This window comes from Amblyomma americanum, chromosome 1 (genome assembly GCF_052857255.1).
Source record: "Amblyomma americanum isolate KBUSLIRL-KWMA chromosome 1, ASM5285725v1, whole genome shotgun sequence".
In the NCBI taxonomy this organism is placed as follows: domain Eukaryota; kingdom Metazoa; phylum Arthropoda; class Arachnida; order Ixodida; family Ixodidae; genus Amblyomma; species Amblyomma americanum.
In genome coordinates, this window is record NC_135497.1 from 331,609,619 (window position 1) to 331,623,771 (window position 14,153).

The following is a 14,153-nucleotide window of genomic DNA, read 5'->3' on the forward strand; positions in this document are numbered from 1 at the left end:
GCTTTTTTCACATAGTTGTACGCTGAGAAAACCCTAATTTTTTATGACCTCAGTGCCGTTTGCCGTACTACAACGTACTAGGTTGCAGATATTTTTTATGGTTCCATTATTATCCTTTTGTGTTTCTTATCTCTTCATTGCGCTCAGCAGCCAACCAGTGGCCCCTTGGCACACTAAAGCTGAAGAAGAGGGTAATTAGCGTTACCTGAGCGCAGCCATTATTGCTACAAAGGTAAGCTATGCCGCTTTGTCTAAGCATAGAGTTCAACAAAAATTCGTTCTTCGTCTTGGGCCCGAAAAAAATATGGCACCAAATTTCCTGACGTGCCATTCTGTCGGCTAAGATAATCAGGACGGTCAGCATTGAAAATAAAGGTCAAATGTATGAACATTTGGAGGCAGCAAAGAAGTTTGCTCAGCTCATATTTTTTTTTTCATCACAGACAGTTTGAGGAAGCTGCATTGCTTTCTTCAGTAACTGTATTGTTAAATCAGAGGGGATTAAGAGCAATTATGTACTTCTTTAAAGTCTACCCCACAAAGGAGATCCCTCTAAAGGCACTTTAACCCAGCAAGTTTTCGTCGGACTCATTACACGCGCACACATTTCAGTAAGCATACGATGAGAACAAACATGCACGAGAGGGCACAACTTACCGTATGTAACGCCTGAACAACGCCACGAAGATGACCATTATAGGTGACAAATGCACACGCGGGGCCTTGCTCACCAAGTAGCCCGAAAGGAAACCACTGCAAATCCAACAAGTTTCATGAAACGAATGGCGTGTCATGCTCTGAAGGTGCTATTCGCGAAGCGCTCGTATGACATGGCACGTTAGCAGGCGAGTATTTTAGACCATTTTTATAATATTTTGCAGGACAACGTGCAGAGGCAACGCGCTTTTCTAGGGAAAATAGAACTGCTGGTGAACAAAATGTTTATTGAAGCGCTGGAATATTTTATCTGAAGAGGCTTACGTAATCACGAGGAACGTCTCCACTGCCATGAATGAATTTGACTGGACGGTGAAGAGGAAGTCATCCCGAAGTCTTGTAAAGAAGGCCACGAAATTTGCTGAGGAAAGAAAAACATATGCAAAAAAAAATACTCCACAAGATTCGGAAAATTCGCGCGCTAAATTCAAGGCAGCCGTTTCACAATAGCAGTTATGTTCTCAAGACATATGTGATCAAGTGTTCGATAACAGGAACTTTCCTCCATTTATTTGAAGACAAACACCTGCACATTGTAATCGAGGGGTTGCGGGGTGTATTCTCAATGACAGGCACATGGGTCCTTCTATAATATTTGCCTATCTTCATTACAGGAAGCGCAATGCATTGTGTGGCTTGCTGAAGTAATCTGTTCAAAAGGACAGAAATAGGTGATGGTCTGTATCGGCAGGGTAGCGCGTGTCATTTACAAAGAGACAACTCTCACCAAAAATGGAACTGTTATAAGCTAGAAAAGAAAAAAAATGAAAAGCAGGTGTCGCCATCGCCGACCAATTTCGCAGGTAATATGCATGCGTAGACACTGATTTCTCTGCGCTAATCCCGGATGCTACACTTAATGCGGTGGCAGCCCATACCTTTAGGTACGAACGTCACGAGTCTGCATCGACTGGCGAGAAGATTTTTATGTCTAGTTTGCTAGGCAATAAATGCGTCTTTTGCTGGTTAACAAACACCAGCATAGCCAGAAAGAGCAAGAGTCAGTCCTCACTGAGAACACTAATTGGATCCACAGTGGTCCACAGTATGTCTTTAACATTTTCCCGCGAATTTAGGAAGCGATAGAGCTGACGTGCGGCCATAACTACGCTCTTGTGCAGGTGCTGCAAATAACTTGTTCTTTTCTTTCGCGAATAGTCAGAAAAGAAGGGGTGAAGTATGGGGGAATGTTTCGCCACACGTTTTTTTTTTTTCCTTTTTCCCACGTCATACTCACAGTTGTTGTAAGGGTCCCTAATCATGTAACTGTGTCCCAGGACGACCCACGTGGCGGAAAGGACACGGATTCCGTGCACGAACCCCAGCTCGTTGGAGTAGTCGCCCCAGTTTGGCATTTGGACGAGCTTCTTGGTGGCTCTTCGTAGGGAGAACGCTCGAACCGCTCTGGACATGTATCCTGAGCATGCGGCCGAGCAAAATGCATCCGCTTAACATATAAGCGAGTCCTTGCATGAATGTAAAAAACAAAAATGAGATAAGCGTGTGATATAGAAAACCATGCTGGCCTCTGCGGCAGGAAACAGGCTAATGAACAGCTCGCACTAGCTCTTAGAGTGTCACTACTATTCCGTACGGCCACAAAATTAATTAAAAGCAAGGTATAAAATGAACAGAGCAAAGACCGTAATTTCTGAGAATTCTGCGCATATACAGAAGTAGATCTACTGGTTGTTCACTCTAATGACCTCTTTGCAAATTATTGATCGGCTCTTTTACACCCTTTTGGGATAAATAAATGGACTTTTCGTATTCATGCTTCGGCGTGGTGTGCTGGATCACGTGGGTACACCGCGAAATGTCGCTGCAGCTCCCTGCTTGTGTCGTGGTGTATATCGAAAGCAGCGCCCTGAACGACAAGCAGCAACTACAGATATGTAAAATGAGTCACCAAATACGTTTATAAAGACAAAAATGTCATGGTCTGTAAAGTTGACTTTGCAATTCACAATTTGCATTTCGGGAAGTTTGGTTTATTGAACGGACAGAAATGCCGAAAAGCAGGGAAAATACTCCGCTGATACAAAAAAATTACAAAAGAGGGAGAGAACAGCCGCATTATAGAATTCATCAGGAGAACCGCCTCGTACAACGTAGAAGGCATATATAACATTATTGACGTCCTTTTGACTAAGTAAAACATAGAGCTGAAGCCTCTAGGCAAGCCACAGCCGGTATACACTCAGACATGGAAAACACGCCTTTGAGGAGCCTTTCTTTTTTCTTTTTTTTTCAGGAGGAACAATCTGAACAGAGTCAACTGCGATCATTAGATAAATGCCGTAAGGATGACTGCGTCGAACCACAAGTATGGAAGTGAAACTTCAACAGCGGCCTCGAGAGCACCCTAGTCTTTTAAGAAGCATTATTTAGTTTTTTGTTATTATTTTGCAAGGCTTTGAAGATAGTGCTTCTCTGAGTCTTCCTGCTGTTTATCTTTGCAACTCAGCAACATATGTGTGTTTCAGCTCATCCTCTTTTGGTGCCTTGTTTGGTCGTCTTGGCAAATATTTTATGGCTTCATTTTTTTATTTTTTGTCTTATTGAGCTCCTCTCGCGTTCCATATCTCGAACCTCACCGTTATTCCAAGCCTTGATGAATGAAGGGTGGCCATTACTATTGTTATTATCGTTGTTGTTGCAAGCGATTCACTTGATGACAGAGAAGCCACGTTGTTTGTACAGGCCAGCCACTGATTTATCACAGCGAAATATGCTGTTCAGAACTGCTCACAGAACGGCACTGTTAAATAGTTTCCCGATATCTTTTATCCACCTGCACGGCACACACAAGGCTGTGCATTGGCGGTGGAAGCATTAATGCTATAGAAGGAGTTCCTCACTACGCGGTGCGCTTTGCAGTGAGGGTTGGGTTTGCCATTCAAACTTTATAAATTCTTTGTTCTATCGAGCACCCATAATGGCTAAATTGGTTATGCAGTAGGGCGTAACCTCTTTGGCAGAGCTTGTTATGCAGGGTGAAGCTTTAGTAGCACAGACAGGATGTAGCGACGAGAGGACATCAAGCACTAACTTGAACTGGGGCCGTATATTCTATAAGCTGTCCATTTTCCATTGCCAATTTCGCGTACATTTAGTCCTCCGTCATTGATCGCTCAGATATACAAGAGGCTTTCAAGAGTCTGTGGAAAGCCACCCGCACATCGCGTGGCTGGCGACCGGACCTCACCATTGGCTGCATATCGCAGCCAATGGCAGCGATATACATTGCATATAATTTGATCTCTTGGTGCCTGTGTTAGGTCTTTTGAAACTTGTCACAAACCTGCAAAGGTCTTGGCTGAGTCTGTGTACTCGTCACCCCATAACATTGCTTTGTAGAAATCGTACGCTGTGCCGAAGAGAATAAAGGACACCCACACGCCAAATATGCACCTAGAAACGAAAAGAAAAGGAGCTATATATATAGACGAAAATGTCCTTCTTGTTTGTAATATCGCTCAAAGCACCCTATGGCTACGAGAGACGCAGTCCTTTCTTTTTGCTATTCTGCTGTTTCTCTGTTTGCCTTTCTTGCAGACATCTGCATTTTTCTTGATTTTTCACGTCAACTCCCAACTATGAGACAGATGCTTAAGGCCAGAACAACAAGTAACTGACGTATTAAAGAAAGTAGCCCGCATCAAGTCATCCCAGTTTCTGGTTGCTAGTCATCCAATGAATACTGTTTCACTCGTAGAGCACGCAGCTGGAAGCGGCCAGCGATCAGAAAGTTCTTTTACTGCTTTTATACTACATGACGGATGGCGATGCATATTCATAATCAAACGTCGTGCTCACGGAGCTCCTGTTGAGTAACTGTCAGAGTGGGATTAAGCCTAGCACGGTATCTTACTGCGTAGTACGCACAACCGAGAAGAAATTGCACGCACTAACCCAGTTCACTTTGTTGCCTTCAACTTGCTGGTGCAAGGAGAAGTGCAAGAAGTTGGGAAGACAGCTAAAAAGGCATGCACATGATAAAGGAACACTGCACACGCAATGCTGTCATTCAGCCTCCCGCGTGCCGTAGTCCCTTCGGTCGTCCGAGTCTTTTTTAACTTTCTTCACGAGCTCACTCTGAGTAACCAACAAACCTAAGCTTCTGTAAGGACGCAGGTTGGTAGATTTGCGAAAACAAAAATCGCGTTAAACAAAAGCTGGCAAACGTATTGCTGGTGGCCGGAACATTCTGCCACTTTGTCTGTCGGCTAGTATGCCTTCACTGCAGTGTCTTAAAAAAAAGGCGCATTTTACTGTGTGGATATGATGTCACATTTTTGTCAGAAGTTAAAGATTATACAAACATGAACGAAGTTGGGAGAGTAATGAGAGTGCTATTTTAGTTACTTACAATATTAGCGTTTGCCGTTGGTTGAGCTTTACTGGTTCATCAATGGCACACCACTTAGCTTTCAGTTGGAGGTTAAAGTCTTTCGTCACTATAAACAAAGAAAAAAAGAAGGATATGGTGAGACAACGGTACAAGAATTAATTCGACTACCAATATGTATCACCTTCAGCAATATTCAGACCGAGAAAAATATTCACGCCATAAAAAAAAGGCTTCCTGCACTCCCTTACATTACATGCCGTGCGAAAATCACGGACTCAATTAATAAATCCGTATCCCCACAAGAAACATGGTAGGTATGGGGGGAAAAGCTTCTGTTCATTTTGTTTTCTCGCGTAAAGTGTTCTTGATCTGAAATGAAGTAGTTTACAGGTGTTCGCCAGTTACTTTTCCTTCGCGAGCTTGCATTCGCCAGGCATTCTTTCTTATCGCATTGGTAGCTAAAACTAGGCTCATTTATTTGTTAACTGCATGCGAACTACATTACTGTAGCACAAAAATAACTGCATCACAGGAATTTCAGTTTTTGATTGGTTAAGGCTTTATCCCATTAATATGTTAAAGGGTAAAAAATGGGGCTATCTTCAAATAATGGGGCTATTTTCAAAAACTGCTTCTCATTGCAATGGGCATGCCTTGTTCGCAAGCTCAGACGTTTCCATTTTCACATAGAAAATAATCTGGGAAGGCCTGTTTCCATCTCAAAATTTGGAAATACAGGGGAGCCAGTTCAGAAAGGATCACGAATATTTTAGCCCACATCGCATGACTTTGGTGCGTGGGGTCAATTCCTGATGGACGGCCCCTATTCACGTATTGTATTTCGCCATGCAACCTATCAAATCATCTGTTTTGCACTAATGTACCATATCTGAGAACGCTACTAGCAGTTGTTACGAGAAAAATCGGCGCTTACAGTGATCCATAATGACCTGCAAGTCTTCTGGTTCGCAGTGAGAGGGCACACAGACTCCGAACTTATATAGCTGGGCAATGCCAGTAAAGCCTTTGTTATTCACCATGCGTGTCAGGTTGCCGGCACTCTGTAAACAAGCACAATCAGAAATGTTCATTAAACGTCTCCATCGTCGCTGTCAGTGAACACGCGGAATTGGTTGTTTTTTTTTGTGGATGAAAAAAAGCTGTGTCAACAGGGCGAAATAAGATATTTAGGCTAAGGAGAATGCGAACTAAAAAGAGACAAGCAACGACTAACCTCAAATCCCAGATGCTTGGCGAACTTTCTGACGACTCTTCTTAGACTGGGCGTCATTTGTGAGCCGTTGTAGCCGAGGTGTACCATGCAGTACTTGCCCTGGAAGAGGCCCTCGTCGTGCCTCACAGCCAAACACTGGTCGTAGGCGCCGTAACCCGACAGGCGCCCCTGCATCATGCCCGCAGGAGGTCGCCCCATCGCGTCGATCACTGCGCAACAGGCCCATGGCCTATGAAGTTCCGCTCCGGGACGGCAGTGAAAAAAGCGGTATCAGCGGAGACTGCTTCTCCCGTTACACTGAATGTTTCTCTGGGGGTGCCGCTATTGATCTCCCCGAACCGTTACAGAGGCTGTGGCAGGAATTTGCATGGAATGCAATGTTTGAAACTTAACCAGCTACTAGCAGCGAATGTAATTAGGCTGTGGCAGGAATTTGCATGGAATGCAATGTTTGAAACTTAACCAGCTACAAGCAGCGAATGTAGTTAATTCTAGACAGTTGCTTTTCTGGAGGAGAGTGTCACTTTGCCACTTTTGATGGGCTCGCGGTTAAACAAATAATATATGCATGTTGTTCCTTTCTTTCTTTTTCTCTTTCTTTCCTTTTATTCTTTGTTTCTGTCTTTATTTATTTATTTCTCCTCCCATTCGTTCGCTCCTTCTTTGTTTCTTTCATACTCTCTTTCATTCTTTCTCTGTCTTTCTTTCTTTCATTCTTTCTCCCTTTTACACGAGGTGCTGAAACATATCTAAAGGCCAGACTCTTGCACAGGTGGGCTTCCGCTCCTCTTCAGCTTCCGAATTAAGCACAAGTAATGCTCACTTTTATGTAATAACTCGCACACAGTGAAAAACCGCCAGCATACGGCCACTTAAGATACGAAAACGGAGAAAAGAACACTTGCATACAAACATGCCGGCCTTTTCAGCCAAGGTCACCATTGATTTTAAGAAAAGGATTTTTCGGTATAATGATAGCTTTTTCGGCAAAGCTACAGCAGTGGCAGCCGACGTCAGAAATCGTGTAGATCATGTTAACTTCCAAATGCCCACAAGGACCCTTAGGATAAAGAAAAAACTCTATTAGTTGTATTTATAACTATTTTGGTTAGGCACCTGTTTGTAAGAGGAGGTGTATATGGCCGTGAGAACTAGCGATATCCCTTTTTAGAATTTTCAGGGCTAAATTGCGCAGCTCAATTCTGACCATCCCGCGCGCCATCTGAAAATTGAGTAGCTTTGAAGCGTACAGAGCACGTCCAGAAGTGCACGTCTCTCGGCGGCACACGTGTCACGTAGCCTTGCATGCCCCGCTCGGAGTGGTGGGCTGGAGCAGCAAACAACAGCCCGAGCTGGGCGGAGAAGGTCACGTGCGCCACCAGGTGACGCGTATTGTTGGGCGCACCTGCGCGCGCCCATCAGTTCACGTATGTGCAGCCTATGTGAAATATATACATTTTATGGTGTTTGCTTCAATGCCAGTGCCACACGGAGAAACTTAATGCCCTTCGACTTACTGTCATTCGCAATCTACTAAGTTCACCAAAACTCATTGGCTCGAGAAATGGGCACTCGCACCAGCTTTACACACACAGAGAGAAGCATGCAACTTTGTTATTAGCGACTTCCCATCAAGTAGCAATTCGATTGTTGATAACTTTCAGTCAGAGGAAGCACTCTACTGTATTTCAAGTGCGAATGGCACCATTTTTACCGGAACGTGTGACGGGTACTGTCGGCTTGTGTGCACACACGAGAGTTTATAGCTAACTTTTCGATTTTCAGCTAAGAGTAGCGTCATTTTCTGCAAATAAATTTTCTTACACATTAACACAGCGAAACGGAAAGAGGACAAGAAGAGCAGAAACACGTAACACAGGACAGCACCTGTCCTATGTTACGTGTTTCTTCTCTTTCTGTCCTTGTTCCGTTGGTCTGTGTTAATCTGTTTCGTAGAAAGTATGAACCATCTACCCCATACCCGATTCCTCATTTCATTTTGTTAATCTATATGAACAACTTTAATGAAATTGAGTACATATGAACACTGTTTAATGAGGTAAAATATCTGTCTGGCTGGAAGGTGCTATCTTCATCGTGATTTTCGTATAATGACTTCATACCTAGACGTGTGGCATTAACTACGGAAATAATGACATTAACAAACATATGGACTAAATCAGTTACGGTCGTTCCTTGTGCGCGTGTGGCACGGGTATAAGCCATGCACTGGCGCTCTCTAGCACTCCTAGAAATTCTAAGCTGCCGGAGGGATGACGGTGAAAGTTTCTCTCCCAGCCAACACAATTTGAACGCTGCGATGCAGAAATAGCCATACTGCATGACCCGTAGATGGACACGGCGGACTTTATGTTTTCAAAAATGGCTCTTATACATACAAATATGCCTTTAGACACTGTTATATCACTATCCCTCAGTATAAATATGGCTAGAGGTAGAATTTCCGTTTGTACATTTTTCTGTTAATAACTTCCCTGTTTTGCACGCTTCATGTGATATTCCACCACTACAATTTACACTTATTCTGTCAAGAAGCTTTTCAGTAGCCCATCTTTGAGGTTCAGTTAGGTGGTGGTTCCTAAACTTTTTTTTTTTCAGTCGAAGCATCATTCTCCTATCGAGAAATATAGCCCCTGATTGGCTGGTTGGTTTCTGATATTTCAAGCAGTCACCCTGGATAAGCCTACCTATGCCTAGCAACTCTGAACAAAAGGGTTTTTGAGCGGGAAATCAATTATGAATGGAATTTTTTGCATATAAGTGAAAATTTCATATAAGAATGAATATATCAGATCCCCCGACGGCAGTCTTGTATCTTTTTTTTTTCTTTTCATGTTTTTGCTATCGTCCAAGCCGTTCCCTATTGGTTTTCTATTGCAGTATTAACTGTTCGATGCGATCGATTGAAACATTTTAAAAGAAAGATTTTGCTACATAACAGAATAACGGACCATTCATTGCCGTCATTATTTCCATAACAGTGCCTTACAATTTTCCAATTTTCAAAATTTTTGCTCGAGAAAGCTGGACTTGTTCTGCCCACTTGCTCCGTTTAGATCCATTAACGACGCTTCGTGGGAAACTTATTACGCCTTAAGCATTCTTAAGTGGGTCTTCGCTGAGTACCGCGGGCGCCAAGAGTGAGAGCTCCTTGATGCTAGTTCATTCATGGAGCGCCTACGCGTTACTCTAACGGCGCGCCTAGTTCTTGTTTCTGTTCGCGTTTAATTTCCCCCTCATGGTGAAATGTGCGAATGTGACGAAGAGGAAATCTCTTTTTCTTCTACTAATTTTGTTTCAAGTGTCTGGACGGGCTAATTATTAGTGCTAAGTGCATGCAGTGGGAAGAGAAATTGTCACGTTTATTACGTGATGCATTTTTTTTTTTTGCATACATGGACACTGTGGTGGATGTCAGGTCCTTTTAATGCATGCTGAAGGCATTTTGATGCTTTGAAGCAGAGTATAGCATGTGTGTGGCATTAGCGCATAAATAGGTTCGTGCTAGTCCTTCGTATAGTGTCGTCTCCATTCAGACTGCTCAGCGCTGAACTCTTTGGAGGGCAGTTTATAAATAGCGAATGAAGGTGAAAGAACAAGGGAGCTTAACGAGACGAATTGCCTTGTTCACTGCAGTCTAGTAAAAAACGTGAACTTCAAAATGGAGAAGAAAAATGAATAACGATTACGCAACTGGTAACAAGGAAAATCAGCGCTGGCTCCCATGCCATAAGGATTACGCACAAAGATATGCAGGCCGTGCAGGATCCTCGCCCGTCCCCTCGGGCGCTGCCGACTGCACGGAGGTGAAATGGCAGTGAAAGCAGACGCGCCTTTTCTGGGAACAATCGCTCGCCTTGTTTAGGAAAGTTAGCGCGAGGCGCAAGACACGTGCACGGAGTGGTCACGTGATCGCGTCGCCGTAAGGTGACGCCCCGTGCGGGGAGCCCGACCCGTCCGGTCAAACCCGCCCCCCCCCCCCCCACCTCTTTGCACATACTTTGGGACGAGTATCTCTACCTCTTTGTTATCTCTCCTGTATATTCTTCCAATCGGTTGAAAGTTTGAATCTGCAACCCATAAGCTGCTGTTTATTCCGTAAAACTGCCGTAAACTGAGAGGTTGCTCATAATATTTCACTTGCAAGATCTCATTTCACGGCATTTTAGAGCGACATACATGAGCACACGATATAGCCCGGTTTTTTCTGCAACCTGGCGACCGATTCGCGTCGCTCATTATTGCCACAACTGAGCTGGAACAGAGCTCTTTCAAGTACGGGAACGTAAAGATACCTGGCTTTCTTAAATTTCAACGCTAGCTGGGCTCCAGACACCGCCTCAATATTCATGATTTTGTTGCAGACCGAACATGCAAAGCCGAACGGGACAGCGATGAATTAGCGCTCTAGGTGCCGAGTGCCACCACTGGGTGTCTTTTGCGTCTGGCAGAATCGAACTGAACTGTGATAGTCGAGGGCCCGGCACGAGGTGTTCTGTAAAACCCCACACGAATGGAACGCGGCCAGCTAATTGTGATATAGTTGAATTGACGCCAGCACGTCCGGGTAACGCAATGGGGATTGCTTCCCATCTGAGCTCAGACGCTGCTATCTCAAGGACGCGTACCTAACGGTGTGGTCACTGGCACCTCTTCTAGGCGGTAACACGGGATGGCATTTCAGGATTTTTTTGTCGGCCGCAATTCTGATATGATTCGCCGGCACGTAAATCAGGGTCTTTCCACCGTCGACGCATGCGCGCGGTGACGCCCACGACAACGTTCTCGCACCTCTTCATCCGAGTTAGCTTTGGGCGGGCCGCCAAAAGTTGCAGATTTTTCGGAGGCGGCTCGAAAGACGACCGATCTTCGCCTTCGTCGCCCGCCTTGCGTAATCCATCGTCGCCGTTTGCGTGAAGCACGTCGGCCGTCACGTGATCGTGGACGCGAATTGAGAAAACTGTGTCACGGTCTCCCAAAAGCCCGCCCAACATTCGATTATCAGCTAGCCCTACAAAACCTAGAAATTAGATTTAAAATTTAAAATCCTTCCTGGACACATCCAGCACATATGACTACTTGTAAAATGTGCAGTTGTTTCTATTTTTAGCAAAAGCCACTGCTATGCTGCTCCAGGTGTGAATAGCTTTGACAGCGAGAGCTGTATCTAGAACTTTCCCCAGATTCGCGGCGTCGTCTCCTGCGTCGGCCGCACAATCCCACTCTCACTGCCTCTCTGCTTTTTTCTCTCTGCCTTCCTCGCCTGTTTCCCTCGCTGCGCCTGTTGCTCTGGAAGCCCACCTTATATCGGTGGAAAAGCAACCGTGCGCCACGTGTGGCCCTGCCACTGCACTACACCGCTGCACCACCACTCCACACCCTATGACTGATTACTGCAGCCGGGTCCTCGAACAGCCTCAGCAAAAGGCATCGGCTACAACTTATTCGAGGAGCTATTGCGAATGTGGCCGTATAAATGCAACAGACTACCTTGATATACTAAAAGGCTACAACTTGCATCGCAATTTACAATCGCAACCCTTCAGCTGCCGTTGAAATTCGCGTTGGTGTAAGGGTAAATCTCCAGCGAATATTTCCTTCTTCTCTATGCTTGATGAGCAAACTGTCAATGGCGTTACAGAGAATGTTCCTGCGAGTGCGACCAGCAGGATCATATTGATCAAAGTGCCAACACCACCTTCGTGACTATTCTCCACAACGTCACTCTGGAAATTATGCGACTTTTTACTGATAAGTACATGCGCAATTTCTCAATTCTTAAACACTCCGAGAGAGCGAAATCAACCAGAATGCGTACATTTGTGCGTTAAAGCCTCTTATCCGCAGCGTACTCTTTAGCACGCTAGCAGGATAAAGAGACGACCAGGCAACTTCTCTCCTGACCTTCTGACGCTTATAGATTTGTGACAGACGCGTTATTTTTGAATTAGAACTAACTGCGTGCAACCCCAGTCACGCGCAATTAGTTAGCAAGTTCAGGGTAACCCTCGTATACCACTTTCAAATGTAATATGTTCAAACCAAGCAACAAACTGCCAGTGGAGGAGTCACTTGCAGCTGGTTGCCTATCCCCGTACCGTACAACGGGCTTTCATCTTAGCGTCAAAAGACTCACTCTGCACGGCCCAGATGTCTAACGTGCGTAGTGCCGTTCCGATTTTCATGAGGGACCCGATGCAGCTCGAGGAGAGGTTCGGGTCGTAGATGAGATCGCTGACCACGGGGTAGAATTCACGCGTCACAATGCGCGTCATCTTCTCCGAGAGTTCCCTGAAGGCGACTTGAAGACGGTCCGGCTCGGCAGTTGTGGTCGAAGTCGTTGTCGTCGTTGAAGTCATCGTCGTCTTCAATTTTATAGTCGTCGACGTTGACTGTGTCGAAGCTGGGCTAGTGGTGGCGTTCATTATGCTCATTACAGTCCCCGCTGTGTATTCGTCCAGTTGGGCCCGGATGCAGATGCACTGCGACGCAATCACTGCGAACAGGAGGAGCAGGCCGCTCATTGACGGCTTCATAGAAACCATGATGGAACGCTTAGATTTGGCGCCGAGAACTGGAAAAGTGTCCCACTCGAGTCGCGGAGGAGCCAAATATCCACGCGCCGATACTAGCGCCGGCACAGGACTGGCAGTCCCTACTCCAATAACGGGCTCCTTTGAATCACACCTACTGGATACTTTCCGCACCCTAACGGCGACGACGGTAATCGAATCGAACGCAGTAGTGAGTTGATGTAGCGTTGCATGTTAAGGAAAAGTGCTGCAAACCGTGGGAAACAACGCCCGTCCCCGTTAAGCGCTCTTGTTTTCCTTGCGTCTTCTTGTCCCTGAACGCGTGCGTTTCCCACGATTCGGGAACGGAACGGAGGCGTGGGGCAAAGACCCCTCTCGTGTTCCGAGAAGACGGGAGTCGCAGCTTCGAGCGGTAAATGCAGGTCGCGTGCGGTGTTTCGCACCGATTCGCTTGTTGCAATGCATTAATAACCTGCGATTGCAAAAGAGCGGTGTCTCAGGCATTGACACTTCGTATGATTATTACTGATGTGTTTTCCCATCCACAGTGAGACATGTGAAAAGATGCGTGGATTGCCATCTTGAAAGACAGTCTCTTGCTATGGACTTGCAAGGTACTAATGCTTGCCGTTTGTACAAGCACAGATTGACTCCAGGCGCTATCACGTAGATTAGCGTTGAAGTGTTCTCACCGCCATAATGTGCACTGAAAATTTATATAGGTGTTTCATATCCACGTGCACATGTGTTAACCATTGATCATTGCAGCTTTCGACACCCTGTGAAGGAGCGCAGCCTCCGGAAGTGACCACTGCAAGCACAACCACAAACAGACAGGTGGTAACCAGCGGGAAGAATTGTTCGGCTTGCGCGGTCAAATATAAACACCGTAAGAACGTCCTTTCGCTATCAAAGCCGCAGAAAAAAATCATTAGGTCTACTTTTTTTCTGAAGTGGTTTTGTCTAGAATTTTTTCAACTTGTTTGGTTGGTCCTGCCATCCGTCATCTTACGCTAAACACAACCGAAGTCAGGTTTAATCACATGATAAACACGCTGTTAATAATACTGTGCAAGCATCTTTAGGGCGAATAGTTTCTTGAATTGAGCCTCAGAGTTGTTTCGCGCTTTTATTTGCACAATACAACGCTTGCTTCATCACATATTGGCTGGTAAAAACACTTAAATGCCGAGAACCTCAAAAACAAACTTACGGAGCAGTGCTCTTGTACTGCGCTATTGCGGGTAGCTTTAGGGTTAAGACTAAACAATAATATTCTTAAATTCAGCCCTCT

The 14,153-nt window shown here is 45.2% G+C and overlaps 1 protein-coding gene across 1 annotated transcript; it reads right to left on the bottom strand.

Moving 5' to 3' along the window:
* Positions 1-977: 977 nt before the first annotated feature.
* On the bottom strand, positions 978-12,871 carry LOC144120914 (uncharacterized). Its single transcript, XM_077653727.1, has 8 exons — positions 12,463-12,871; positions 7,594-7,710; positions 6,306-6,514; positions 6,006-6,132; positions 5,090-5,177; positions 4,022-4,131; positions 1,955-2,134; positions 978-1,078 (listed from the first exon to the last, which is right to left on the bottom strand). The coding sequence occupies exons 1-8, from the start codon at positions 12,869-12,871 to the stop codon at positions 978-980; spliced, it is 1,341 nt and encodes a 446-aa protein (XP_077509853.1).
* Between the last annotated feature and the right edge of the window lie 1,282 nt (positions 12,872-14,153).